We start from the raw sequence: 24,233 nt of genomic DNA on the forward strand, positions 1-24,233 counted from the left end.
GGAAATCTGCAACTAGTGTACCTGAAGAGTTAGGCCAAATGAGGCCTGCTTATGAGGAGGAGTGGCCTGTGCCAGGCCTGCTGCTGGTAAACAAAGGAATTTCTTAAGGCAACAATTGTATGCCCATGATCTACCGCCTACTAAGAGGCAAATAAAGTACAGTTGTGTACCTGCCATAAATGTAGATATTCGAGTGTATTCACTGTTGCAGTCATTACAATTGGGTTATCCTGCTGGCAGGCTACCCGCAGTCGGCCTGAATTCCAAAGTCCTGGTCCAGCGTCGGTTGCTGTCGCCTCCTCCCTGAAGTCAGTACATTGGTGAAACTGTATGACGTGGCTCGTCTTCCAGGAATTGCATCCAACAGTGCAAGTCAGTCAAGCAATGCCTATCATATTCCACTCAGATTAACTGCAGTTACAAATATACATAACTATTTCTGCAGTGCAAAGACCATGATCAAAAATGAGTAACAGCCTAAGCAATACAATACATTTTATGTAAACTGTGCTCTACTCACCTATTTGGTCCGCCAAGTAACGTTAGAGCCATTTGACTGGAACACACTCCAGCCATTTCTAGCCTACGCTCCACTGTCAGTCCATACTTCTCTGCCACTGCCAGAAGTTTCTTGTGCAACTCATAAGAAACACTGGGCACTACGAGCCCTGAATCTGGAACAAGAACAAGTAAAAATAAAAGCTGGTGGCTTTCAACAGTTTTTTGAAAGCTTTCATCTTTTTCTGTCAAGTGGTCATTACCAAAGTCATGTTAGACCTACTGCAATAGTCGCATCTAGCCAATTGGCTATGGAATAAGCCACAGCAGGACTGCTGTCTCCCTACTAGCATGCAGCATTTCCCCTTGTCTATACTAAACTGGAGCATTTCTCCCTAGGCCTCCAATGAAAATTGGCTCTTTCAGAGTAGGACTTTCCCGGTAAACAAATGTTAAAATAAACTGGAAAACAAAACATGTCAGTGTATCAAGTTAACTAGTGTACATATGAGGTTTAACAGTAGGACATGCACCCATTGTCGTTCACATTCAAACTCCCCTTTTCCACAAAGCAAAGCCGTGTCAGGTAACTTACAGCAAAAAAGATTGGTCTCATTCTCCTATGGTCAAAGTTTTTTTTTTTTTTTTACATCCAAGTTCTTCCTCTCACTGTCTAGCCCTGGACAAGATGATTCCTGATCCTGAGGAAAAAAAGAAGTTATGTACTCACCATAACATTTAATTTGTGTTGTCCATTTTCATTCTTCCTCAACTGATGGGTTTAGATCTGATCCATTAGATCAGACTTAGCCATTTCTAAAGCTCGAGGCAACCTAAAACTCTCGAGCTTCTCCCTTATCCATAACGCACCAACCCCAAGTATCTCAGGTCTTGTTTGCTGATTTTACAAGAAAGGAAATGTTTGCAGTCAAACAGGGAGAAGACTACATCTGGAGCTCAATACAAAGGACAGCAGATGTCCTATTACCACCCATTCTTCTAGGAGTTTTCAAAGGATGGGGGGTGATAGGTGGGGAGCTGAAGAATGAAAATGGAGAACACAGATGGTGAGTACATAACTTCTTTACCTGATTATGTCAATTTTCATTCTATCCTCAACTGATGGGACAGACTCTCCAGCTACCCAAGACCCTGGGTGGACTCAAGGAAGGATATTCCTGAGCACTGCAGAACAAAATGATGTTCTACCTCTGGAGACCAGATCCAACTTGTAATGAGTAATAAAGGCATGGGGAGTGGCCCAAGTTGCTGCTGCACATATATCATCCATATACATTTTGGACTGAAATACTGAAAAAGTTGCCATGAATCTAGTTCAATGGGCCTGTAACTGTTTCGGTAAGGTAATGCCCAGTTTATTATAAATATATGAAATACAGTCAGTCAGCCATCTGGCTAAAGCTACTTTGACAAATGGCCTCCCCAATTTTGCTTCTGCAAGTAAGACAAACAATTGGCCAGTTTTTCTGATGTCTTCTGTTCTATGCATGTAAAAACGTAATTGCCTGTGCACATCCAACAAATGTAATATGTATTCTCCCTTGTTAGGAAATTTAGAAAAGAATACTGGGAAATTATGGGCTGACTGACATTAGATTCTGACACTACCTTACGAAGAAAGGGTGCATTAGTTTGTAACAAAATTCTATCCTTGTGAAAGAGAGTAAGGAGGTTTTGAGGACAAGGCTTGAATCTCAGAAATTCATCTGGCAGAAGTAATTCCTACCAGAAAAACACTTTTCCAAGAAAGTTATTTAAGGTCACACATAGCTGTTGGTTCAAAGGGGGAATGAATAAGAGCTTGCAGTACCAGATTCAGGTCTCATGGGGAGTAAGAGCTTTAAAAGGAGGACTTAGCAGTATCGGGTCTCGCATAAAGATTTTGCAGAGTTCATGAGAAGCAACAGAGGAAACCTTAAAATCCAATGTGAAAATTTGGTATCACTGCTAACTGAACTTTAACTGTTGAGGAACTAGCTCCCTCTTTGAAAAGCAGGGCTAAAAATTCAAGGATGTTATGCATGGGAGTTGAAAAAGGATCAATATTATTTTGTTCACCCAATAAACAAACCTCTTCCATTTACTAGAGTAGGGTTTCAAGTAGAGGGTTTATGGGAAGATAAAAGTACATGTTGGACAGGTGGAGAGAGAGCTTAGGTTGTCTGTCTATTAATGGAACTGGAGAAGCCAGGTGGTCAGCCTGAGGTATGATATGTCTTGGTGAATCATGCCTTTTGGGTGAGACAGGTCTGGAGTCAGATCCAGAATCCAAGGTTGGTGAAGTAAGTGAGGCCAAAGGAAGGGGAAACCAAATCTGTCAAGACCAGTAAAGGACAAGGATGATGACTTTGCTCTTCAACATGGCAGCTTTCTGTAGCAATTTTGGAATAAGCAGAATTGATGGACAAGTGTAAAGATGACCAGGTGGCTAATCATGAAGTATAGCATCCCTCTGTGATTCCACCTGTGGGGAGATTAGGGCAAAGTAGCTGCTGCATTTGTTGTTTAGGGGAGAAGCAAAAAAACTGTAGCAAGGCTGGGCCCACTGACAGAATATAATTTCTGCTTCATTTCACCATTCATGAGGTAGAAGAATGCACCTGCTCAGCTTGTCTGCTATGTTGGACTTCTCTGGAATGTGCATTGCTATGAGAAAGCGGCTGGATGAGACCACCCACTGCCACACTCAGAGTGCTTCCGACACAAGGGATATGATCCTGTTTTCCCTAGAAAATGCCCCACCCTGCCTTGGACTGTTTTCCCCAGAAAATGCCCCACCCTCATCCTAACTGGGAAGCATCTGTGGTCACTATGGCCTTGGGCTGAGGGGGAATGAACCCGCTCTGACTGAATATACCACTTGAGATCCTCCTTGCATTTGCTGGGGATTAGAACTGGATTTGACATGGGTTGGTAAAATATCGACCATTGTACTGACAGCATCCACTGTAGAAGCCTCATGTAAAACATGGCTTAAGGTACTAGTGTTATTAACGCAAACAGTGATTCTAGAGCTTGAAGGATCAAGCGGGCTGATATCTTGGTAATGCAGATTATTTTTCTGATCTGTGATCTTACAGCCTGAACTCTTGACCTCCCAACAATACTTCCACTGCCACTGAGGAACTCAGCCTGGACAGCCTCAACCTACACCCATGAAACCATCCTCACAGGTGACTTCAACATAGACTGGAACACTTGCAATGGTGATAACCCCTCCACCTTCACAAATCTACATGGTTTCTCCCAAACAATCCATTTCCCACTCTAACAGATAAACATAGCAAAGGGGAATCCATCTTAGACTGGTCACTTATTAACATTACCACCCACAGCTATCTCTGGATGCCTTCCAAATAATTCAAGTGACCACAGACCTACCTACTTAATCAGCCATCAGCTCAACCCACCCATATCCATAGTTTACAAAGTTGTACGAAATACCACACATACCTCCAATGAAGCATTCTTAAACATGCTCAGTAAATGCAACTGGACACCACTCCATCATCTCCAACTTTACCAGGTCGTAACATACTTCAATGATACATTTCTAGCTATTATAAATAGCTTAGCACTTACTTGTACATGTCGTGTTAAAAATAAGAGATTGCCCTGGAAATCAACAGAAACCATTAGACTTCAAAAACTAAGGGACAAAACTTGGTTTCAGTACCAGAAAACAAAAGACAATAAAACTCTGCTAGCATACTAGCAGCTCTGCAATCAAACAAAAAAAGAAGTTATGTACTCACCATAACGTTCCATCTGAGTAGTTGTACTTCATTAATCTTCAACCTGTGGGATACGGATCCGTATCGCATCCGATCCAGCAACTTTGCTAGCATCAGCTCTGAGCTCCAAACTCCTCCCCTTACCCATAATACACCTCCACTGCCTTCCTTCCTTCCCCAGATCAAGTTTGCTGAACTTATGCTGAGAACCCGACCTGAAATATATTTACTTGTGACCTATACTGCAGCCTGTAGGCTGATCATGTGCCAAGGTCAGGGGGAAGGAGGGAGGGATGGTTGAAGACAAATGGAGTACAACTACTCAGATGGAACGTTATGATGAGTACATAACTTCATCTGAAGTAGTTCACTTCATTTGGTCTTCAACCTGTGGGACAGAGTCCCCAGCTACTAAACTCCTGGGAGGCCCTCACAGTTTCATAGGTCAGTACTAAGCTAACTGTCCTTGCGAGCCATTTTAAGCCTAGCCAATTATCCCTTGTGAACTCAAACTCTTCACCTTGTGTTTGTAAGGCAAACACCTTAACCATTAGGCCACTCTCCCAACCCTTAAAAAGTCATCACTACCAAGTGTTGAACCCAGGACCCTGTGCACTACAATCACAGTAATGTCCTTCTATACTAACTGAGCTTAATAAGCAGCCTCTGCTAGGATCAAACCCAGGACCCTGCATACCATAGCCAAAGTGATTTGTCACTAAGCCATCTCAGAAGGAAGGATATACCGGAGCACCACAGAACCAATGGATGCTCTCCTTCTGGAAATCAAATCTAATTTGTAATGAGAAATAAACATATGAGATGAGGACCAAGTAGCTGCAGAACAAATATCATCCAAAGACACTCTAGACCAAAATGCCACAGACGTAGCCATGGACCTAGTGGAATGAGCTTTCACCTGACCTTGAGGAGACATGCTTCTGTCCTTATAGGCCCTGCAGGATGCATGAAGAAATCCATCTAGCTATAAGTGACCTTGGAGATCGGTTTCCCCAAAAAGGGTTTATAGAAGGATGCAAACGATCAGATTTATGGAAATGTTTTGTCCTGTGTGAACAGAATCGTAACGGTCTGTGAACATCCAACATGTGGAGTTTGTATTCCATCTTGTTCGTAAAATTAGGAAAAAACACAGGCAAATTGATAGTCTGATTGATATTGACTGGTGATGCCACCTTAGGAAGAAAGTACAAATTTGTTCGAAGGGAAACCGTATCTTTGTGAAAAATCATGTAAGGAATTTTTATGGACAAGCCCTGTAATTCTGAAACCCTTTTAGCAGAGGTAATAGCCACCAGAAAAGCTGTTTTCCAAGATAAAAATTTTAGATCTGCAGTTGCGGCAGGCTCGAAAGGTGGAGCGACCAAAGCTTGAAGAACCATAGTACGATCCATTGGAAGAACCGGATCTTTCACCAGGGGGGCATAACAAAAAGGACTTTGATAAAGGCTTTACACAGTCTGGAAGAGGCTAGAGAGGCAGAATTCTCACCCACATGAAAATGAGAGATGGCAGCCAATTGAACTTTGACGGTAGAAGAACTAGCTCCATTTTGAAAAATATCAGCCAAAAATTAAAAAAAGGCGGAAACAGGAGCTGTGAAAGGGTCTAAACTTCTTTGAGAGGCCAAAAAGGAAAAACGTTTCCACTTGCTGCGATAAACCTTCCTGGTCGAAGACTTACGAGCAGCCACCAAAATGGATCTAACCGAGGAGGATAGCCCAGGAGTCCTAGCAATCACGGGAACTACAGCAGCCAAGCTGTGAGCTTCAGGCTGTCCAGATTCAGATGAGGCACCCCTGAAGGATGTGAAATTAAATCCTGAATGAGATCTAGGATCCAAAGCGGAGCCAGGTAAGACCAAAGGAAGGGAAACCATACCTGGCAAGGCCAGAACTGGGCAATGAGCATCACTTTGCTCCCCAGTCGAGTTTTCCATAGAAACCTCAGAATGAGAGGTACTGGCGGTTAAGCATACAGAAGACCGGGAGGCCAAGCATGAACTAGAGCATCTCTGGGGGACTCCCCCGGCAGGGGGTTGAGAGTGAAAAACTTGCTGCACTTCGCGTTGGAAGGAGATGCGAAGAGATTGCAGCAAGGTTGACCCCACTTGCTGAAGATCTGTTCCGCTATTGACAGATTCAGAGACCACTCGTAAGGCATCAGAATGGTCCAACAGCCTGTCCACTAGGATGTTGGACCATCCAGGAATGCGTGTTGCGATGAGAAAGCGACCGGTGATCACCCATTCCCACACTCTCATGGCCTCGCAACAAAGGGGGTAAAGATCTGGTCCCTCACTGTTTGCTGATATACCAGACCACTGACATGTTGTCTGTATGAATTGCAATCATGCCCAGAGGGAGAAAGGCATGAAAGGCCTGCAACGCTAGAAGGACCGCCCTCATCTCTAGGATATTTATATGCAAGCTGGTCTCTATGGGGGACCACAAGCTTTGGACTGTCCTGCCCAAACAATGCCCCCCCCCACCCGAGTTGGGACGCATCCATAGTCACTCTGGTTTGGGCTGGAACAAAGGGTTGTCCCTCCAAAATATCCGGAGAGCTCATCCACAATGTGAGGGATGACCGACAGACTCAACTGAGTTGAATTGGATATGTCAACGGCAGTTCCAACAGGGACCATTGTACAGCTAGCGTCCACTGTAAAATCCTCATGTGTAACCGAGCACATGGGAGAAGAGTTATGGTTGCCACCATCGAGCCTAGAGCCCTCAACACCGATTCCGCCATTGGAAGATGAGAACAGTAGATCAGGAAGACATGCATCCTCAGGTTTTGAGTCCTCTCCGAGGTCAGGAATATTTTGCACTGAAGAGCATCTATCCTGGCACCAATGTAATCTATCACCTGTACAGGCTCCAGGAGAGATTTGGATGTGTTGATTGTGATCCCCAAATGCAAGACAAGTGTCAGGAAATAATCCCTGGTTTGAGAAAGTAGATGCCTGGTGGGAGCAGTGAGGAGCCAATCGTCCAGGTACGGATAGACCTGAATCCCCTGAAGCCTCAGGTGAGTGGCTAAAACCATCACTTTGGTAAACACCCTGGGGGGGTTGTGGTGAGACCAAAGGGTAGGGCTCGACATTGGCAATGACAGACTCTTAGCCAGAAGCGGAGGAACCTCCTGGAGCTTCTGTGCACTTTTATGCGATAGTAAGCATCCTGGAGGTCTAGCGAGCACATCCAGTCACTCTCTTGCAGGTACGGCATGATGGACTGTAATGTGACCATCCGGAACTTCTCTTTGGCAACTGACAGGTTCAAGGTAGAGAGGTCCAGAATGGGCCTTAAGTCCCCCGTTTTCTTTGGCACCAAGAAGAACTTAGAGTAGAAGCCCGATCAGGACTGATCTGGGGGGACGGTTTTGATGGCTCGTTTTCCTAGCAGCTTGGAAATTTCCTGTGCTGCTGCCTCCCTTTGTGTGGGTGGTACGTCCAGGTGGTGTCTGGGAGATATGGGGGAACCCACGAAGGGGATAGTGTATCCTCTGGATATGATTTGAAGCACCCAGCAGTCCGTTGTTATGGACTCCCATGTCACTGGGTGCAAGGCCAATCGCCCCTGACTACCTCCAGAGTAGAGCAGTTGGGCAACCCCTCAGGGTTGCTGCCCGGGTCTGTCTGAGAAAGGTTCTTGAGACCTGAAGTTCCGCAGTCCCCTCTTCCTCTGGGCCGGCATCCATTTTGTCCCCCTCTGCCTCTGGGGGGGAAGAAGAGCCCTGAGTGTCCCAGGAAAACTGTGACTTCCGGAACCACATCTTCTTTTGCCCTCTCTGGTTCCGGGAAAAGGACCTTTGAGGGTTAGAGAAGCGGATCCCGACAGCAGACGGTGTATTCCCGGCCTTCTCACTCTGTACTAATGTCTCCTTGATGGTCTTACTGAAGAGTGTAGAGCCGTCATAAGGGGCATTGGCAAATGACGCCTTGAAGGGTTTGGAAAATTTACATAACCTGAGCCAGGCGTTACGCCTCATGGACATGTCGGACCAGCCGCCCTAACTGCTCCTTCCATTGCATGGGAGAGGAGTCGCATGGACGTGTTAGATACTGCTTTTAGAGTGGCCATCCTTGCGGAGAACGAAGCCTTGTCTTCCTGCGACATGGACTTGGGGAGGGACTCCCTACGACATGGACTTGGGAGGGACTCCTCTAGCTCCTTGACTAAGTCGCGCTGGATTCTAGTGACATGGGCCAAGTAATTCAGCACCCTAATCAAGAAGGTAGCTGAAGCATACACCTGCTTCCCTAGGTGGTCCATCATCCGTGACTCTTGGTCAGGAGGGTGGACCAAGGAACGCTCCTGGGCAAGTTCCTTCTTAGTGGCCGCTACCACCATGGCATCCACAGGGGAGCCCTTATTCCAAGATGGCCTATCTACGGGAGGGCTAAGGATCTCAGGTTGCTTTGCTATGGGTTCCATGGTGTCCGGTTCCTTCCATGCCCACGTGGTGACCAAATCCACCAAAGGATCCACAGGAGGGGACACCCAGGAAGTAGATGGGCCCATGCCGAAAGCCTCAAGGAACACAGACTCATCAGAAGAGGGTTTGGGGACAGACCAACCTCCCCACTGGCGCAGGATTTCCATGATGTCTCCAAAGGAGACATCCTCGGGAGGTGACCTTGGGGAACCCTCTCCATCATCTAAGTCCGTGTCCTCAGTGAGGGACTTCGGGGAATCCAAGTGCCTCCTCTTACATGTATGCTTGCGAGACATCCCCAGTAGGGCTCTCCGGGGGGTGCTCGTAAGCCATTTGTTCCCCAGGGGAACCATCTGGGGCTCTTCAAGCACAGGTTATCCCCTTTTGTAAGACAATGGGGACCACAGACAGAGCCAAGGGGGGGGTCTGGGAGGAGTCCGAAGGGGCGTTTAGGGGTCTCGATCCAATGGAGAGGACCCTTTCTACCACATCGAACGCCAAAGGAGAGCGAACCTCCTGAGAAACCAATAAGGTCGGTCAGTCTCCCCAGGTCCGACACAAGAATCGGAGCCGGGCCCGAGGTGGACAGAGCTCCGAGGGAGGGAACTTAGCCCGACAAAGTCGGAGCCGATAGGAAAAGGTTCCACTTCCTCGGACTCGACACCCAAGCTCCGGCTTCGAGAGCGGCTCGGATCCCAGCTGGTCGGATCTGAAACGCTCCAGGAAGCTGTCGGTGTCGAGGAAGCAGGTACCATCAGCGCCAACTTCCTAACCAAAGCCAACCTTGGATCCGAGTACTCCGAACCCAAAGGTAGGATCGGAGAAAGAGAAGGAGAAATGGGTTGAAAGAAAGCGAGCTCCCCCTCCAGAGAGAGAGGGGGCTGGCAAGACCCCCCCCTCATCTGGATCTGTGTATGGATAAAGCGCCTCATCATCTTATCCAGATCTGTATCGTACAAGGAGCAGGTGGACTGTGATGAGACCACGGACTCCGACCTGGCGGGTCAGGGCACCAAGGCCCGAGAGGCTGGACGCGTCTCCTCCGGCTCCAGGGAGAACCTCGGAAATTGGAGTGAGGGGAGTCACGGATCCATGCTGACTTGCTAGAAGTGAAGTCCGGGGATCTCTTCCTCTTTTCCCTCATCTTTGACTCTCTCTCCCTTTATCTACCTCTCTTCTGCTCCGCTACCACAGGCTTTGGTACAGGAGGTGGAGTCCCAGCCTGGGAGGGAGGAGAAGCCAGAGGGAGAGGCAGCCACAGCAGCTGCTGTGACTGAAGCCGAAGATGAGGAAAGAGAGTCGGAAGGAAGAAGACCTCTGAGGGCCAACTTGGCCTACCTATCCTTTAGGGCGCGGGGGTTGAAGCCCGCACAAATGCTACAATCCACACTAAGGTGGGCCAAGCGCAAGCACAAAACACACAAGTGTGGCCATCCACTGGGGAAAGCTTACGGCCACACTCTGTGCAGAGCTTGAAAACGAGCTTTTCAGCCATGCTAACATTAGAAAGATAGCCTTGAAAAAAGGCAGGCAAATTCTTTCTAAAATATCACACACACCCACTCACCACACTAGTCTATAGAAAAACACTGAGGGGGGAGGGGCACCACAGAACAGACTAACTACCCTAAAAACACTAACACTCGAAGCCAAGGCATGGGGACGAGAAGGGGAACTTACACTAACACTAAATGATAGAAAAATAGAAAATTAGCTATTCACAAAAAGGTTTTAAACCCACTGCTAGTTGGAGCTCAGAAGACACGATGTAGAAGCAAATCGCGGCAAACGAGATTTGGGGAAGGAAGGCAGTGGAGGTGTATTATGGGTAAGGGGAGGAGTTTGGAGCTCGGAGCTGATGCTAGCAAAGTTGCCAGCTCGGATCCGTATCCCACAGATTGAAGACCAAATGAAGTAAACTACTTCAGATAAACAACTCAAACTACACAAAAAAAATATTATACATCTATGCAAAACAAATAAAAAAACAATCCCAGAAAGTTCTGGCAAGCAATTAACTCGCTCCTCTACCCAGGTAAAGCTGCAGCTCCAGAACCAACAACCAAAGCGTGAATATTGCCTCACAAATCAACACCTACTTTATAAACACCATCCTTTCCTTAGTTACAGTGAACAATTCCACTCCACAGTCTCATCCACCTAATGTGGAAACTCTTTTGACCAAAACCTGTCCCAACTAACACCATTTTAAGAACAATGCTGAAAAAACTGAAGCCTTCTTCCTTAGCAGCTGACTAACTCTAAAATGAGTACCTCAAACTTTCAGCTGATGCCATAGCTCTGCCTATCTCCATTCTGGTAAACAGGATTATAGCAGAACAATATGTCCCAAAAGTATAGAAAATTTCCTACACCACCCCTCTACATAAAGGAGGGACATCAACAGAATTAAACAATTACAAACCCATAGCCATCATTTCCCTCTCTGTCAAAATTCTGGAAAAAAAGTATCCACACTCAATTACTACAATATCTATCTCACAACCTTCTCTCTCCCTCCCAACATGGTTTCAGACCAAAATACAGCACCACCATTGCCCTAATTAATTTCTCTAACACCATCAACCAACTGAGAAATTCAAACCAGCAAGTAGCATCAATCTTCCTAGACATGTCAAAAGCATTCAACACGGTCTCCCATCAGAAACTCCTTAGTACTCCTGCCTCACTAAACCTATCAAAGGCTTCCCTTTGCCTGGTTCCTAAGCTATCTTTCTGACAGACAAACAAGCAGTATGATGGAAATCTGAACTCTCACCACTTCTGCCCGTCTCGGTCGGAGTCCCCCAAGGGTCCATACTAGGACCCCAGTTTTCACCATCTTCTCTAATGATCTAGTCTCATCCACAACACACTCTAAAGTAGTTCAGTATGCGGACAATTCAACTTTAATCTGCTCAGCAGATACCTTACCAGACCTCCAAATAGAAGCCCAACAAGGTTTTAATGATATAGAAACATATCTAAGTAAATCACAATTAATCCTCCACCCCAAAAAGACACAGTTAATTCTATTTACCAGTAGCAAACTATCACTGACCACCACTTTCACCATTCTCTCAGCAAACACAGCTATCCAACCAGTTGAGCATACAAAATTATTTGGCGTGACAATCGATAAACTCAGATTTGACAAACACTTAGCCATCACAATTAAGAAAGTTCACATCAGACCTGGCTCACTGTAAAGAAGCAAGCCATTCCTCACTGACAATACCAGACTAGCCATATCTACAACCTTCCTCCTCTCTACACTCCTATATGCCTTCCCCTCTTTACCAACTTAAAAAAATCAGACTTAACCAAATTGGAAACTTACTACAACAAAATAGCCTGCTTTGCAAGCCAACCTTTCCCACCAAACCCACCACTGTACTGCTCTACATAAACTGAATTGGTTCGAGCTACCTAACCTTCTCCATCTCTACCAACTTAAATTCACACACAATATCTTCCATCTTGATAGCTGCCCATCTCTCAAGAAACTTGTTCCCTACTCATGCCCACAAAGTCTAAGATCTGCAGACAGAATCTTTCTCACAGTAAACAAAGCTAACCCTCACGGTAAAGCCCTATTCTCAAATCAAATACCCAAATTATGGAACTCTCTACCCCACACCCTCCAAAACACACCTGTATCTACCAATTTCAAACTACTATTTGAACATCTATCCAAGAACTGGCATTGCTCCTGCACCAAACCTGACTGACAAGATATCCATAACTCTCTCAACACACTATCCACTCCTTACCCCATTTTCTCCCTCTTCTCAGTGTTTATTACTACTCACAAAAAATCATTTACACATACACATATATATATATATATATATATATATATATATATATATATATATATGAAATCTCATTTGTTCATAACTATTTAATATGTAGAAAGTACTAATTTTATATTTCTCACTGTGATCTTCACTAAAATGCTTGTGATTTTCTTTTTGAACCGATTAAACCCATGACATATCGCACAGTCCTCTTGAAGATGAAGAGGACCAAGACAATATTCAAAGTGTGAGCATCTGAAAAGGGAATTTTGTGCCCAAACTTTTTTTAAACTCTGCCAGGCCTTTTCCCACCATATCCAGAAAAAAACAGAAAAACATCATCAGATAGAGAGAAAAAGGGGGGATTATATATGAAAAAGCAAAAGGTAAGATAAGTAAAGATGGTAATTACTACACTATACTGAAGAAAGAGAATAAACTGTACAGAAAAATGGAAGAGCTAGATATCAAAAAAGGATTTAGCAACAAGGTAAGGGATAGTCTAAACCAGGAAGGTCAAAGATTGAAGATTAAAAGATTTTAATTATGGTGAGTTATAAACTCAGAAATCACTTGTCTGCTTGACAGTAAGTCACCACATATTTCGCTCAAAGCGGCAAATGCAATCTGAGATATTTGGGGTTGGTGCATTATGGGTAAGGGAGAAGCTCGAGAGTTTTAGGCTGCCATGTGCTTTAGCAATGGCCAAGTCAGATATGATGGACTGGATCCGAATCAGTTGAGGACAGAATGAAAATTGACAATATCAGATCTAAGCTTAGGACCAATTTTCCCCCAAAAGCACCTACACTGCTAAGAGGCATCACTCCAGTAACCAGGAATGGATAGATGGCCTGTTTTTTTTTTTGACAATTTATGACAAATACTTCATTCAAATATAAAAGCCTGAAGTGTATGTACATTTAGTAAACTTCAAAGGAAAATCATCAGACATCTGTCCAGAAAAATAAGTTACTTAACCATATTGTGTAAAGGACTAAATACTGCATAAAAGGGGTAAACCAGAATATAAACTGCATTACCATGGTATGTTTCAACAAACAGCCTAATATTTTGGTTTACAGTGCATCTCACTACTTATTTTTAACAGTTAACACGGAACATGCACATACCAGAATGGCATACAATAAAATAAAAATTGAGCGGAGTTTACCTGTCAGTTCCTAACGAGCAACTCTGGAGGTTTGTGCAGGGATATGCAAACACAAAAATGGAAATGAACTTTAATACGACCTGCTACCATACCTTCTCAGCCTCTAGTGCAAGAAATCTGGACAAAGACAAAAGTAATGGGGAGGACAAAGGCCCAAAATAGGGACACATTTTAAGTATTGTTCTTATAAGCTTATAAAGTTACTACAATAGGTTTTGCATTAGTGTGCATTTTCTGAAGGATCAGGAGTCTGAAACTCAAATGTCTGTCATTTAAAAACTTCAATCTTCATTGATTTGCCAGAAAACCAAAAATGAGGAACAGACCGAAAATCAGGACAGTTGAGAGGTATGGCTGCTACTTCCATTTGCTGCAGATCATGCTGCGTTTCCTGCTAGAATGGTACTTTTACAAGGAGGATTTTTTTTTTCCATTTCTTAATCCTGATACCTGCAAATCTAAGCCCTTTGGGCCATTCTGTTTTTCCAGAAGGGGGCATCATCCATGTACCCATCATGACTCTATACCTCCATAATCTTTCATAGTAGCCAAATGTGAAGTGTTATACAATACAAGTGCTGTAGCACATGCACGCTAATGCACTTCCTAATTTGTCCGATTCAGCTTTGGCATTCCACCACCCTGCCTAGGGAACACTTGCAGACAGGCCCCTGACATTGCCCCTGTCATGACACCTGGCTATTAAAGGATGTCAGTATTTGCAGTGGACCACGCTACCTAGACTCCCCAAGATGGGTGAAACTGTTAGACTCTCATTTCCACCAACCTCCGACACTTCCTCTAGTGCACAGACCACTAAATAATTCCAGATCTGGGACACTGTTATGGCTTTACCACTGTGCGCAATAAGTCAGCAGTGAGGACATATTTGAATTCCCATGCTTTAGGTATGACCATATGGAGGAGGTTGTCATGTACTGCATCTGGCTGCTTATTGACAGTGAGCTGGTGACAATCACCTAGCCTGAGCCGGAGGAGCCCCCCCCCCCCCACACACACACACTAATGTACTTATTTCCTCCTCACTCTGAAGGGGATCAGGAAAAGATAAGACAGTTGCTGACTTTAACCTGCCTCACCTGTCACCACTGATGGCAAACAGTCAGGTTCTAGACACATCCTCCACCCTCCCCATGAAGACATTGGAGTACCTCATGAGATTGAGTGGTTCATTCTTTGGTTGCCACACACATCTGAGTCGATTTTGAAAAACTGGGTACCTGGAACAGTATTTACATATCTAAATGCAGAAACTGCAGGCATGTGGAAAGGACATTTTTGAGAAAAATATATTTTATGAAAATAAAAACCAGTGACTGGAAAAGATAATCAATTGCCCATGCTGAGGATTCTTAAACACAACACGGAAATGCACTACTGTAATGCTGTGATAAAATTACTCAAAGAGGCCAAGGACACAAAAATGGTGACAGATTTCTGGTAGTCCACTACGGTGGTGAGATGGAAAACTGACTTAAATAATGCATCAGGTTTACAGTACCAGAAGCTACTTTACTATAGGGTCAGGCCGTAAAGCCTCAATATGAAACATTTTAAACATTCAGAGAAAAGAAATGCAACTACTAAGAAACCAGGGCTGAAGACTCTTCTGGTTTTACTTTTTGTCAGTCTGAGGTAATTTCAGATAATGCTGCACATGCAGTAAAATTGCATACTTTACTTAATGCTAGGCTGAAAATGCACTAGCCAACAAATCATATTACAGTATATAAAAAAAAAAAAAAAAAATTACAGGATCTTCTCACTAAAATGTGTGCTTAAACAGGTTCATATGCAGCTACTAGGCTATTGGCCCTAGGGCCTATATAAGCCTAGCCAAAAAGGTACCTTGGCTTTCACCACCCAAGAAAATTATTTTCCTGTGCCCCTGTCGAGCAGAGCCACAGAAGTGATCCCCGGGGTGAATTTCCTATCTCCCATCCAATCAAGATTTTTCTTGAAGACTGCTAATGAGGAGCTTTGTTTGATATAGATAGTTTGTTCCAGAGTATGGGAAGTCTCTGGGACAGGAATCTATCCTTCCAGCATGTTCTGTTTATTGTGATGACAAGATTTTAGTCCCTAGAGCATGTAGCTTGGAAGGATTGGGATTTCTTTAAATGGAGCATGTCCAACAGCTCTGGGTTTGACGTAGCTTTGTATGTTAGACAGAGATCGCCTCTGAGTAGGCAATATGCAACGGAGTAAACCTGGAGTTTTTTGAGACCGGCTGTGTTGGGCATCTGTTTGAGGCCAGTAATCCTCTTTGTGAGGTATTTCTGAGGCCTTTCTAGTTGTTGTAGGTGTCTTGTGAGGTACAGGACACCTAAAGGGCGTTGAACTCTATAATGGGTCTAATGAGTGATGAGCAGAGGGGAACAATGACCTTTTTTTTCCTGGATGAGAAACCTTTTGTGATGAGGTGTGCCACGTAGAAGGATTTCCAGACTACTGTGGCGATGTGATTATCAAAGGAGAGACTATTGTCCACCTGTGTCCCAAGGTCTCATCACACTTTCAGTGTTAAGTAGACTACCAGGGTCTATGTCAGAAAAACGAAAGATCAATGTCTTGAAAGCTCATATGAGCGAATATTCCAAAACTCAAAATTGCTGTGTCTTGCCCCACCCCCCAGTAAATATATATTCCGACTCCAAGATCGCACTACAGTGAGGAAAGGGCAAATATTCTGATCCACACTGTAGTGCAAAAAAAAAAAAAATGCAATATCGAGGTTTGAAATATTCGCTCATGTGAGCGCTCGATATTTCAAACATTCGTCATTCTAAAGTAGACCCGACTACCACCTATGTGGTAGCTCATGGGTACAGAGCTTTTATCAAAGGGGATGACAATGCACTTTTTGGCATTAAGCTTGAGGCCATGGCTTTGAAACCAGACATCGGTCTCAGTGAGGCCTTTTTGTACGATGTCCACATTATTGAGTTTCAAATATAGCAGAGTGTATGGAAATACAAATTTATCTGAACACATCCAAATAAATTGTCTGTTTATATATTTAAAGTTCATCTGTCTATACATGTTGTAGTTTTTTTCTTCTGTGCTTTCTGTCCTAAGTTAATAGTCTCCATCTATTTTAATTGTTTTTAAAAATCATTGAGACATGCCAAATCAGTGTTTGTTTCTGACCCTACACCATCTGGATAGTGTTTTATGCAGTTACTTAGTAATTCCGGAAAATAACAGTTTTTTGCTTTTTAAGTGAGCTAACATTTGAAATTAAATCCTGGTTGTCCTTTTATGAGAGAAATTGAGAACCAGACTGTGTTACCTAAGCTCTGATTGCTTTCAGCTGGGGATAGGGTTTAAGTCAATTGTTGTTCTGAGCCCAAGACATTTTTAGCCATGTTTTCATCTTCTATTTGTGCCAGTCTGAGGCTATCTAAAGAGAGGCTAAGGGGGCTGAAATTCTCCACACTTCAGTGCCTTTCTTGGTGTCGCCCCCTTATGTTAATTTGACCATAAAACTCCTTCCCTTCTCCACATCCATTGGCTGCTGTCAATTATAAAACCATCTTTTTGCAAAGTCACTCCTCTTTTAACTATTTACTTTTCCCTCCCTTTACTTTCCATAAGCGACTGGAACTATGGATCTGCACTTTCCAAACATTTCTGTAACCAGCTTTGTTGAAATAGGCATCCAAAGTTAATGTAACAAATTGTTTCATGTTTACTGACAACTATATATTTCAGTTCGTGTGAGATATAGTTGTATAATGCTAATAGCATTACCACCCGTTTTTTTTGTTTCTGGACCATCCGGAAATCAGATTATCCAGTGGTCCAGAAAACACTGAGCAAACTCCGGTATTCTGTTTAAAAAAAGAAACAAGACTATTGGAATTTGTTAAATCGACAGAAAAAAGCATAACAAACAGGATGACATTCCTCTTCCCCCCAACATGACCATGACATGAAATGGAAGGAGAGTGGGCAGGGACAGATGAGTGGGGTTAGGCTGGTGTGAGCATAGCCAGCCTTAGGCATAGGCCAACTAAGCAGCCACCTAGGGCACCGCTTTAGTGGGGGCACTTTACCAGTATTTATTTGGTGTAGGTAGACCAGGATGGGGGCACTGGGTGGTGTGGGGGGGGGGTGCCATTGTGCCCTCTGCCTAGGACACCAGTTGACCTAAGGCCACTCCTGGGTGCGAGGGCGGTGGTCTTGGTCCGGTTTCACCCGTAACAAAAGGTGGCAACCCTAAATGTTAATAGTGGCACAGTTCTCATATAAAGACAGTACCACTCAACACCCTAAACCAATCACACACAGCTAAGACCAAACACATACCTACACATGAGGCTCTTAAAAAGTAACCTACCTAAACAGCAAAGGTCTCTTAAATGTAACCTAAGACGTACCCTCAAACTTCACAAACACACAAGAAAGGCAGCAACAACCATGAAACATACATTCAAGCGATGCAATGTCTCAAGCCAGAAGTTGATAAAGAAAACCTCCACACAATCCAATATCCTAGTAACAGGTGGCTCCATTATAAGACACACCAATGGGCCACTCAACTTGCTGTGCAAAGACAGGGTGACTGTCAGTTGCTCAGCAGGTGCCAGGATTCACTGCATCATGCATGCGCTAAAGTTGCTGCACTACAAGTACGCATATGATAGTCATAGTGCATATGGATACAAAAGACTTTAGACGCACCTCCCTGGAACATGCTAAGGCTAAATTCCAAACCTTCTTCCAACCTGGTGAACCCGCTGCTTACTCAAAACCCTTTACCTCCAAATCCTATGTACATGTAGGTAGATGCATTAGTTAGTTGCAGCTGTCCCCTTCTGAAGCAAATGTGAAAAATAAACTATGTTGGAACCCAAGTAATAACGGGCACTGTAATAAAAGAAAAAAATCATTGCACATGAAGAGAAGTTTAACTCGCATGATGCCAAACACACTCCTGCTAAACTTATCAGACAAATCAAAGCCAGATAGGAGATAAAGATAGAAACACAGGCAAAGGATAACCATGAAGCCTTTCTGTTAGGAAACTCTGAAAATTTCCAGCACTAAGTAGAACTAACAGAAGGTTACCAGACTAATGGCCCTACAGCCTTTACAAGCCTAGCCATATTTATTCTAAGTTGTCCCAATTGTCAGTGGTTAGGTGAGTGAAGTTTGCAGAGGGTAAGGGTCTATGGTAGTTACTACTCTCTTCCTCTGTCCAGGAGGGATATGGTGCCACCTCAGGAGTGAATCTGTGGTCACCTATCCATTCATATAGGTTGCATTTGAAGTGTGTCGGGGAGGGGCTCTGTTTCATGTGAATTGGAAGCTTATTCCAGAGAAGTGGCAGTCTCTGGGAGATTTCTCTCTCTCTATAGCATGACCTGCTCATGTCAGAGGTTAAGATCCCTGGAGTGAGTTACACTTGTGCAGTTTGATTTCTGAATGTGTAGCACTTTCCTTAGGGCTGGGTTAAAGGCTGTCCTGTAAGCCAGACATAGGTCACCTCTTCGCAACCTGTAGGAGTCAGAATACAGTGATAGGGCTTTCAGTTTTTCCATGTAAGCCTTGTGTTGTGTATCCTCTAATTTCCTGGTAAGACACCTCTGTGGTCTCTCTATTTGTTGCCGGTGTCTGGTGAGGTATATGCAAAAGGGAGCACTGTACTCCATTATTGGTCTGATGCTGGCCGAGTACAATGGAATGATAACATCTTTAGATCTATATGAGATGCCTTTACCTATAAGATGTGGGATGACCCACCACTAGACCGATAATAAAGGAGCTTCAATCCTCACCACTGGCAACAGTGGGGGGCGTACACAGAGGATGACAAGTACTTGCAGATGCAGCCCTCTGCATCAAGTACAATTTTTCTTAAGAGCATACAGAGACCACAGTCAGTCTGGGGCTGGTTTCTCCCTCTTTCTCCAGATCCCCAGTAAGACCTCCCACTAGCACAGCTACAGTTGAGTCCTTAGCCAGGATTCCAAGCCAAGTCCTCCAATACTCTCTGCCCAACCAGTACTTCGTGTCCCTGCCCAAGTAGCTGACACACACACACACTACTGGAGATTTGTTTTACAGACACACACACACACACACACACACACACACACACACACACACACACACACACACACAGGAAAGGCTGGCACAGGTTTACTAGCTATGCCCCCTTCTTCCCAGACTACAAGGTAGTTATTGCCACAAGAACCCCTTATCAGCTATTTTAAGGCCCTTAAAGGGTGTCCAATCTTACTCTGTAATGTTATTATTAATACAAAGGTTAGTCTGACCAAAAGCAAGGCTATTAGGAATGGCCTACACAGTGTCACCAAACAAATATGCAAGTACTCTCAGAACTTAAATATCTCTACACAGATCAGCCACAATTTGTGTCTTTTGGCTTTTCCCGGTTAGGGGTCGCCACAACGGAACTTTGGTCCGCTAATGACTGGCAGTTGATTTTTACGTACCGGCTTGCCAGGCCTGACGCACAACCTTCAACGAAGGTACGCCCATTTATGCATGTCTCCACGCAGAAGACGCTCTAGCTGAGAATCGAACCGGACAGCGTCTTACTGTGAGGCGACAACAATGAAAGCTTTAAATATATTTAATAATAAAAGAACAAGACAATACTAAATATATATTTACCGTGACAGAGTTCAAAATCAAAGGAAATATTTACAACACTGCAAGACAGTCTCAAATAAATGAAGAAAAACATCTAAACTATACTTCACTATATCCCTGACTAAATCTAACAGAATTACCATACCCTAGTTAAATTGCTTACAGAGCAAGACAGATGTGGTGAATGGATCTTCCAGCTGATGCTGTCAGGTCACAGACATAATACAAAATGCTCTCTCTCACACAGAGACTCTTCAAATTAGTATCTCAAATATTACTGCTGGGATAGCTTGCAGAATGACATCATTTCTTGTCATCTGACTCTATCCTAGGTGAACCCCAAACTGCTGTAATCTGGCAGTATTTAGCATCTACCTGTGAAAATACACAGACCTCAGATGTATGGCAGCTGCTGGAAGTCAGTTGTCAGTTAAAGTTGTTTTTGCACCTGCACTTTTAAAGTTTGTCCTGTTTGTTGCATTTACCTGTTGAGGCTACACACTCAAGTGCGCTAGCCTGTGTTACATATTTATTGCATTTTCCTGCTGTTTGTTGCAAAAATGAAAAAAAAAAAAAATTATCCTGGTTTCCCGTCTTTCCTGACCTAGAGTAGTCCAAATACAGGCTTTGCTGTATTCTGGACTTTTGGAAAGTTCCTGTGTTGCCCATTTCCTTTCTTGGATAAAGGGAGGCTTCTTTGTTCGCCAGTGGCAGTGGGGAGCTTACAGCAGCCTATCTATCCCTGGAGGAGTGTTCCCAGCACAAGAATCTGGTAGTCTGTTGGCCGTTTTGGGCCAATTTCTAGTTCTTTCAAGTCCCCCTGTATAAAACCCGCTTTGGCGTGGCTTTGTGCGATTTTGCGCATATCGCAGCATCGGGCAGCTCCGCTTAATTGGGTTTAAACCATTGTCGGCTCCACAAAGTCTGCTCTTTACTTTTTCCCTTAGAATTGATCTAGTTCTCATAATAAACACCCTATTCCTACTCTAAAGCCTGGCACTTGCTCACTAAAGCAATTATATAAGTCAGCACTAAAAAATTAAAAGCACTACACCCTCACAAACTCCCCTTGAGTACCTTGTTCCCCACTGGCCCTTTTTTTCAATTATAAAGGAATTCCCAATACTATTCTAGCATGTCCAAAGGTCAGTTGTCAATCTACTCTCCGGTCCAGCTGGTGAATCTGGGAATCTTGAGGCAATGTTACAACTGCCTCATGTACACAGACAACCCTCTCCTCCTCCCAACAAATTCCAACACATGTGAGAGATGCAACCATATAGCCAAACTGGAGGCTAAGCTCTCTCAACTCAGTACTGGCGTAACCAGTCAGGAGGAGAAGGAAACCACACTCACTACAATTCCAGTCTCACATAGACCTACCACGACAGCAAACCAAACACAAACACACAAAAACATACTCGGAGGCTCTAAATAAAAATCTGCCTAAGCAGCAGAGACCTCCAAAGCAGACACCCAAGCAACTGCTACCCCAAAACAAAACACGTGCAACACATAGCTCACAAAGCCAGTGTGCCGAACAGTCACAGCCCTTAAAGCTAAACAACACACCTGATATACACTTGTAATAGGTGACTCTATCGTCTGGCACAATGACGTCCCGCTCACCAGGCTAAACAAGGAGAAAGTCACGGTGAGCTGCCTGTCGGGAGCTAGGATCCGCCACATAACACAAGCACTCAGGTCACTCCAAGGCAAGTACAAATATGACTCAGTCATTGTCCATGCTGGTGTGAATGACCTGAGACATACCTCCCTGGACTACATGAAAAGAGACATACAGGAGCTCTCTGAGCATGTAGCCCAGGCTGGTATGACCCTGACCTTGAGTAGCATCTTACCCTCACCAAGAATGATGCCACAATATGAAGACAAGATGATCAATTTCAACAATTGGCTTAAGTATTGGTGTCATTCAAAGGGGATCCAATGCCTGTCAGCCTGGGATGACATGCTCGACAAGCCACGATGCTTCGCTAGGGACGGCTTGCACCTGTCACCCCTGGGCTTTCGGATAATGGCAAAGGCTCTTGCCACCTCCATAGTGCCTTTTTTAGGCAAGGTTCAAAAGACAAACCCACCTCCATAGGTATCACAAGGGATAAGAAACTAAGAGTAATGCTACTCAACGCCAGAAGTCTAAACCTTAAGATGCACGCACTCGAAACTCTCCTTAGCATGGAGAACATCGATATCTGTGCAGTAACAGAAACCTGGTTCAAGGCTCCCGAGAGCAACCCAGCACTACCAGGTTATACCTCATACCATGCTTTTCGGCCCCAAAACTTGGACTGAACCACAAAAGGCGGGGGGAGTATCAATATTCGTCAAAGATACCCACACCTCCAGGTTGGTGGCACAGCACGAAGCATCAGAGACTATCCATGTGCAACTAACAGTGGGTAAAATTGCCTTCCAGTTTATAGCCTGCTACAGACCACCCTCCCAAACCCAGGAACCCCACTCGGCCTTCCTGAGAACACTGGAAAATATGAAGGTCTCTCCAAACATCATTATACTGGGCGACTTCAACTACCCAAACATAGACTGGGAGCATTACTCTAGCTCCAACACCCTAGCCCAAAGGTTCCTAGAATTTATAAACTCAAATGCTATGGAACAACTTGTTACCACTCCCACAAGAGGGGAAACATACTGGACCTGATCATCACCAACATGGGGGCTCTATGCTCCAGACCAGAAGTGTATCCCTCACTGGTAAGATCAGACCATAAACTAATCTCACTGGATATTCACATCCCGACCCCACCCCCTGCCCAGAAAACCACAGTGAAAAACTTCTCTAAAGCAAATTTCACACTCCTCAAAACTGAGGTGGAATCCTTCAAAGCCCCCAGGCCTGTGGAAAATACGGCCCAGACCACAGAATCCTTTATAAATGCATTCTATGAACACCTTCAGGAATGCATGGATCATGCAATCCCAAATAAAACCAAGACCCAATCCTCCAAAGGCAGGCGTCCTGTCTGGTGGACCCCAGCCATAAACAAACTATACAATAAAAGGAGGAAGATACTACATGATTGAGCAAAATCCCAAAAAGGGAAGGCATCTCTGATCAGTATTAGCAAAAACTACGGGCACTCATAAAATCGTCTAAGGCCAGCTTCGAGAGAAAAATTGCACAGGACACTAAGGATAATCACAAGGCTTTCTTTAGTTATGTTAGGAACCTGGGTGGGAATTCCCAGATATGCTCAGAATTAGTCCAAAATTACAAAAAATACACCGAACCCACAGACATTGCCAACATCCTAGCTGACAGGTTCAGCGCAAACTTCTCCCCCTCCACCAAAAGGGCAAATATCTATCCCAGCAGAGTGCTGCCCCCTCTGACATCTCAGATGCTCAGGTAAGAGCCGCCCTCTCCAAAGCAAAAAACACAGCATCAATGGGACCAGACGGTGTCCCGGGCTGCGTCCTACATGAACTCCAAGAAGAGCTAAACCCAAACATAAAACTACTGTTCAATCTCAGCCTTACTACAGGATATGTACCCAAAGAGTGGCGTACAGCAACAGTGGCCCCTCTCCACAAAGTTGGTGCCTCAATGGATCCTGGAAACTATCGCCCCATAAGCCTGACTAGCTTGGTCTGCAAAGCTATGGAAAGGATCATCATGGACCTCATAAATAAAGATATTGGGGACCTACAGACACTGGATCCTACCCAGTTCGGCTTTGTTAAGGGCCGATCCTGCCTCTTAAGCCTGGTCGATTTCTTTGAAACAGTCACCAAGGCCATTGATGAGGGGAAGGTGGTCCACACAGCCTACCTGGACCTCGCAAAAGCCTTCGATACAATACCCCACTCGGGCAGTAAAGATAGGCTCACCAGCTTAAATATAAACCCCTA

At 44.4% G+C, this 24,233-nt stretch overlaps 2 protein-coding genes across 5 annotated transcripts in view; both read right to left on the minus strand.

The window, feature by feature from the left end:
* CLK3 (CDC like kinase 3) overlaps positions 1-24,233 on the minus strand; it is a 1,797,083-nt gene that overhangs the window by 226,786 nt on the left and 1,546,064 nt on the right. The window lies entirely within an intron of this gene.
* Positions 1-24,233, minus strand: part of EDC3 (enhancer of mRNA decapping 3) — an 886,050-nt gene that overhangs the window by 170,439 nt on the left and 691,378 nt on the right. For both annotated transcript variants that reach the window (XM_044077200.1, XM_044077198.1), the window contains exon 5: positions 521-674. In XM_044077200.1, coding sequence (XP_043933135.1) covers positions 521-674 — 154 coding nt within the window. The remainder of the gene's footprint in view (positions 1-520; positions 675-24,233) is intronic.

This window comes from Protopterus annectens, chromosome 7.part0, assembly GCF_019279795.1.
Source record: "Protopterus annectens isolate FY-2018-M chromosome 7.part0, PAN1.0, whole genome shotgun sequence".
NCBI classification, from domain to species: Eukaryota; Metazoa; Chordata; order Ceratodontiformes; family Protopteridae; genus Protopterus; species Protopterus annectens.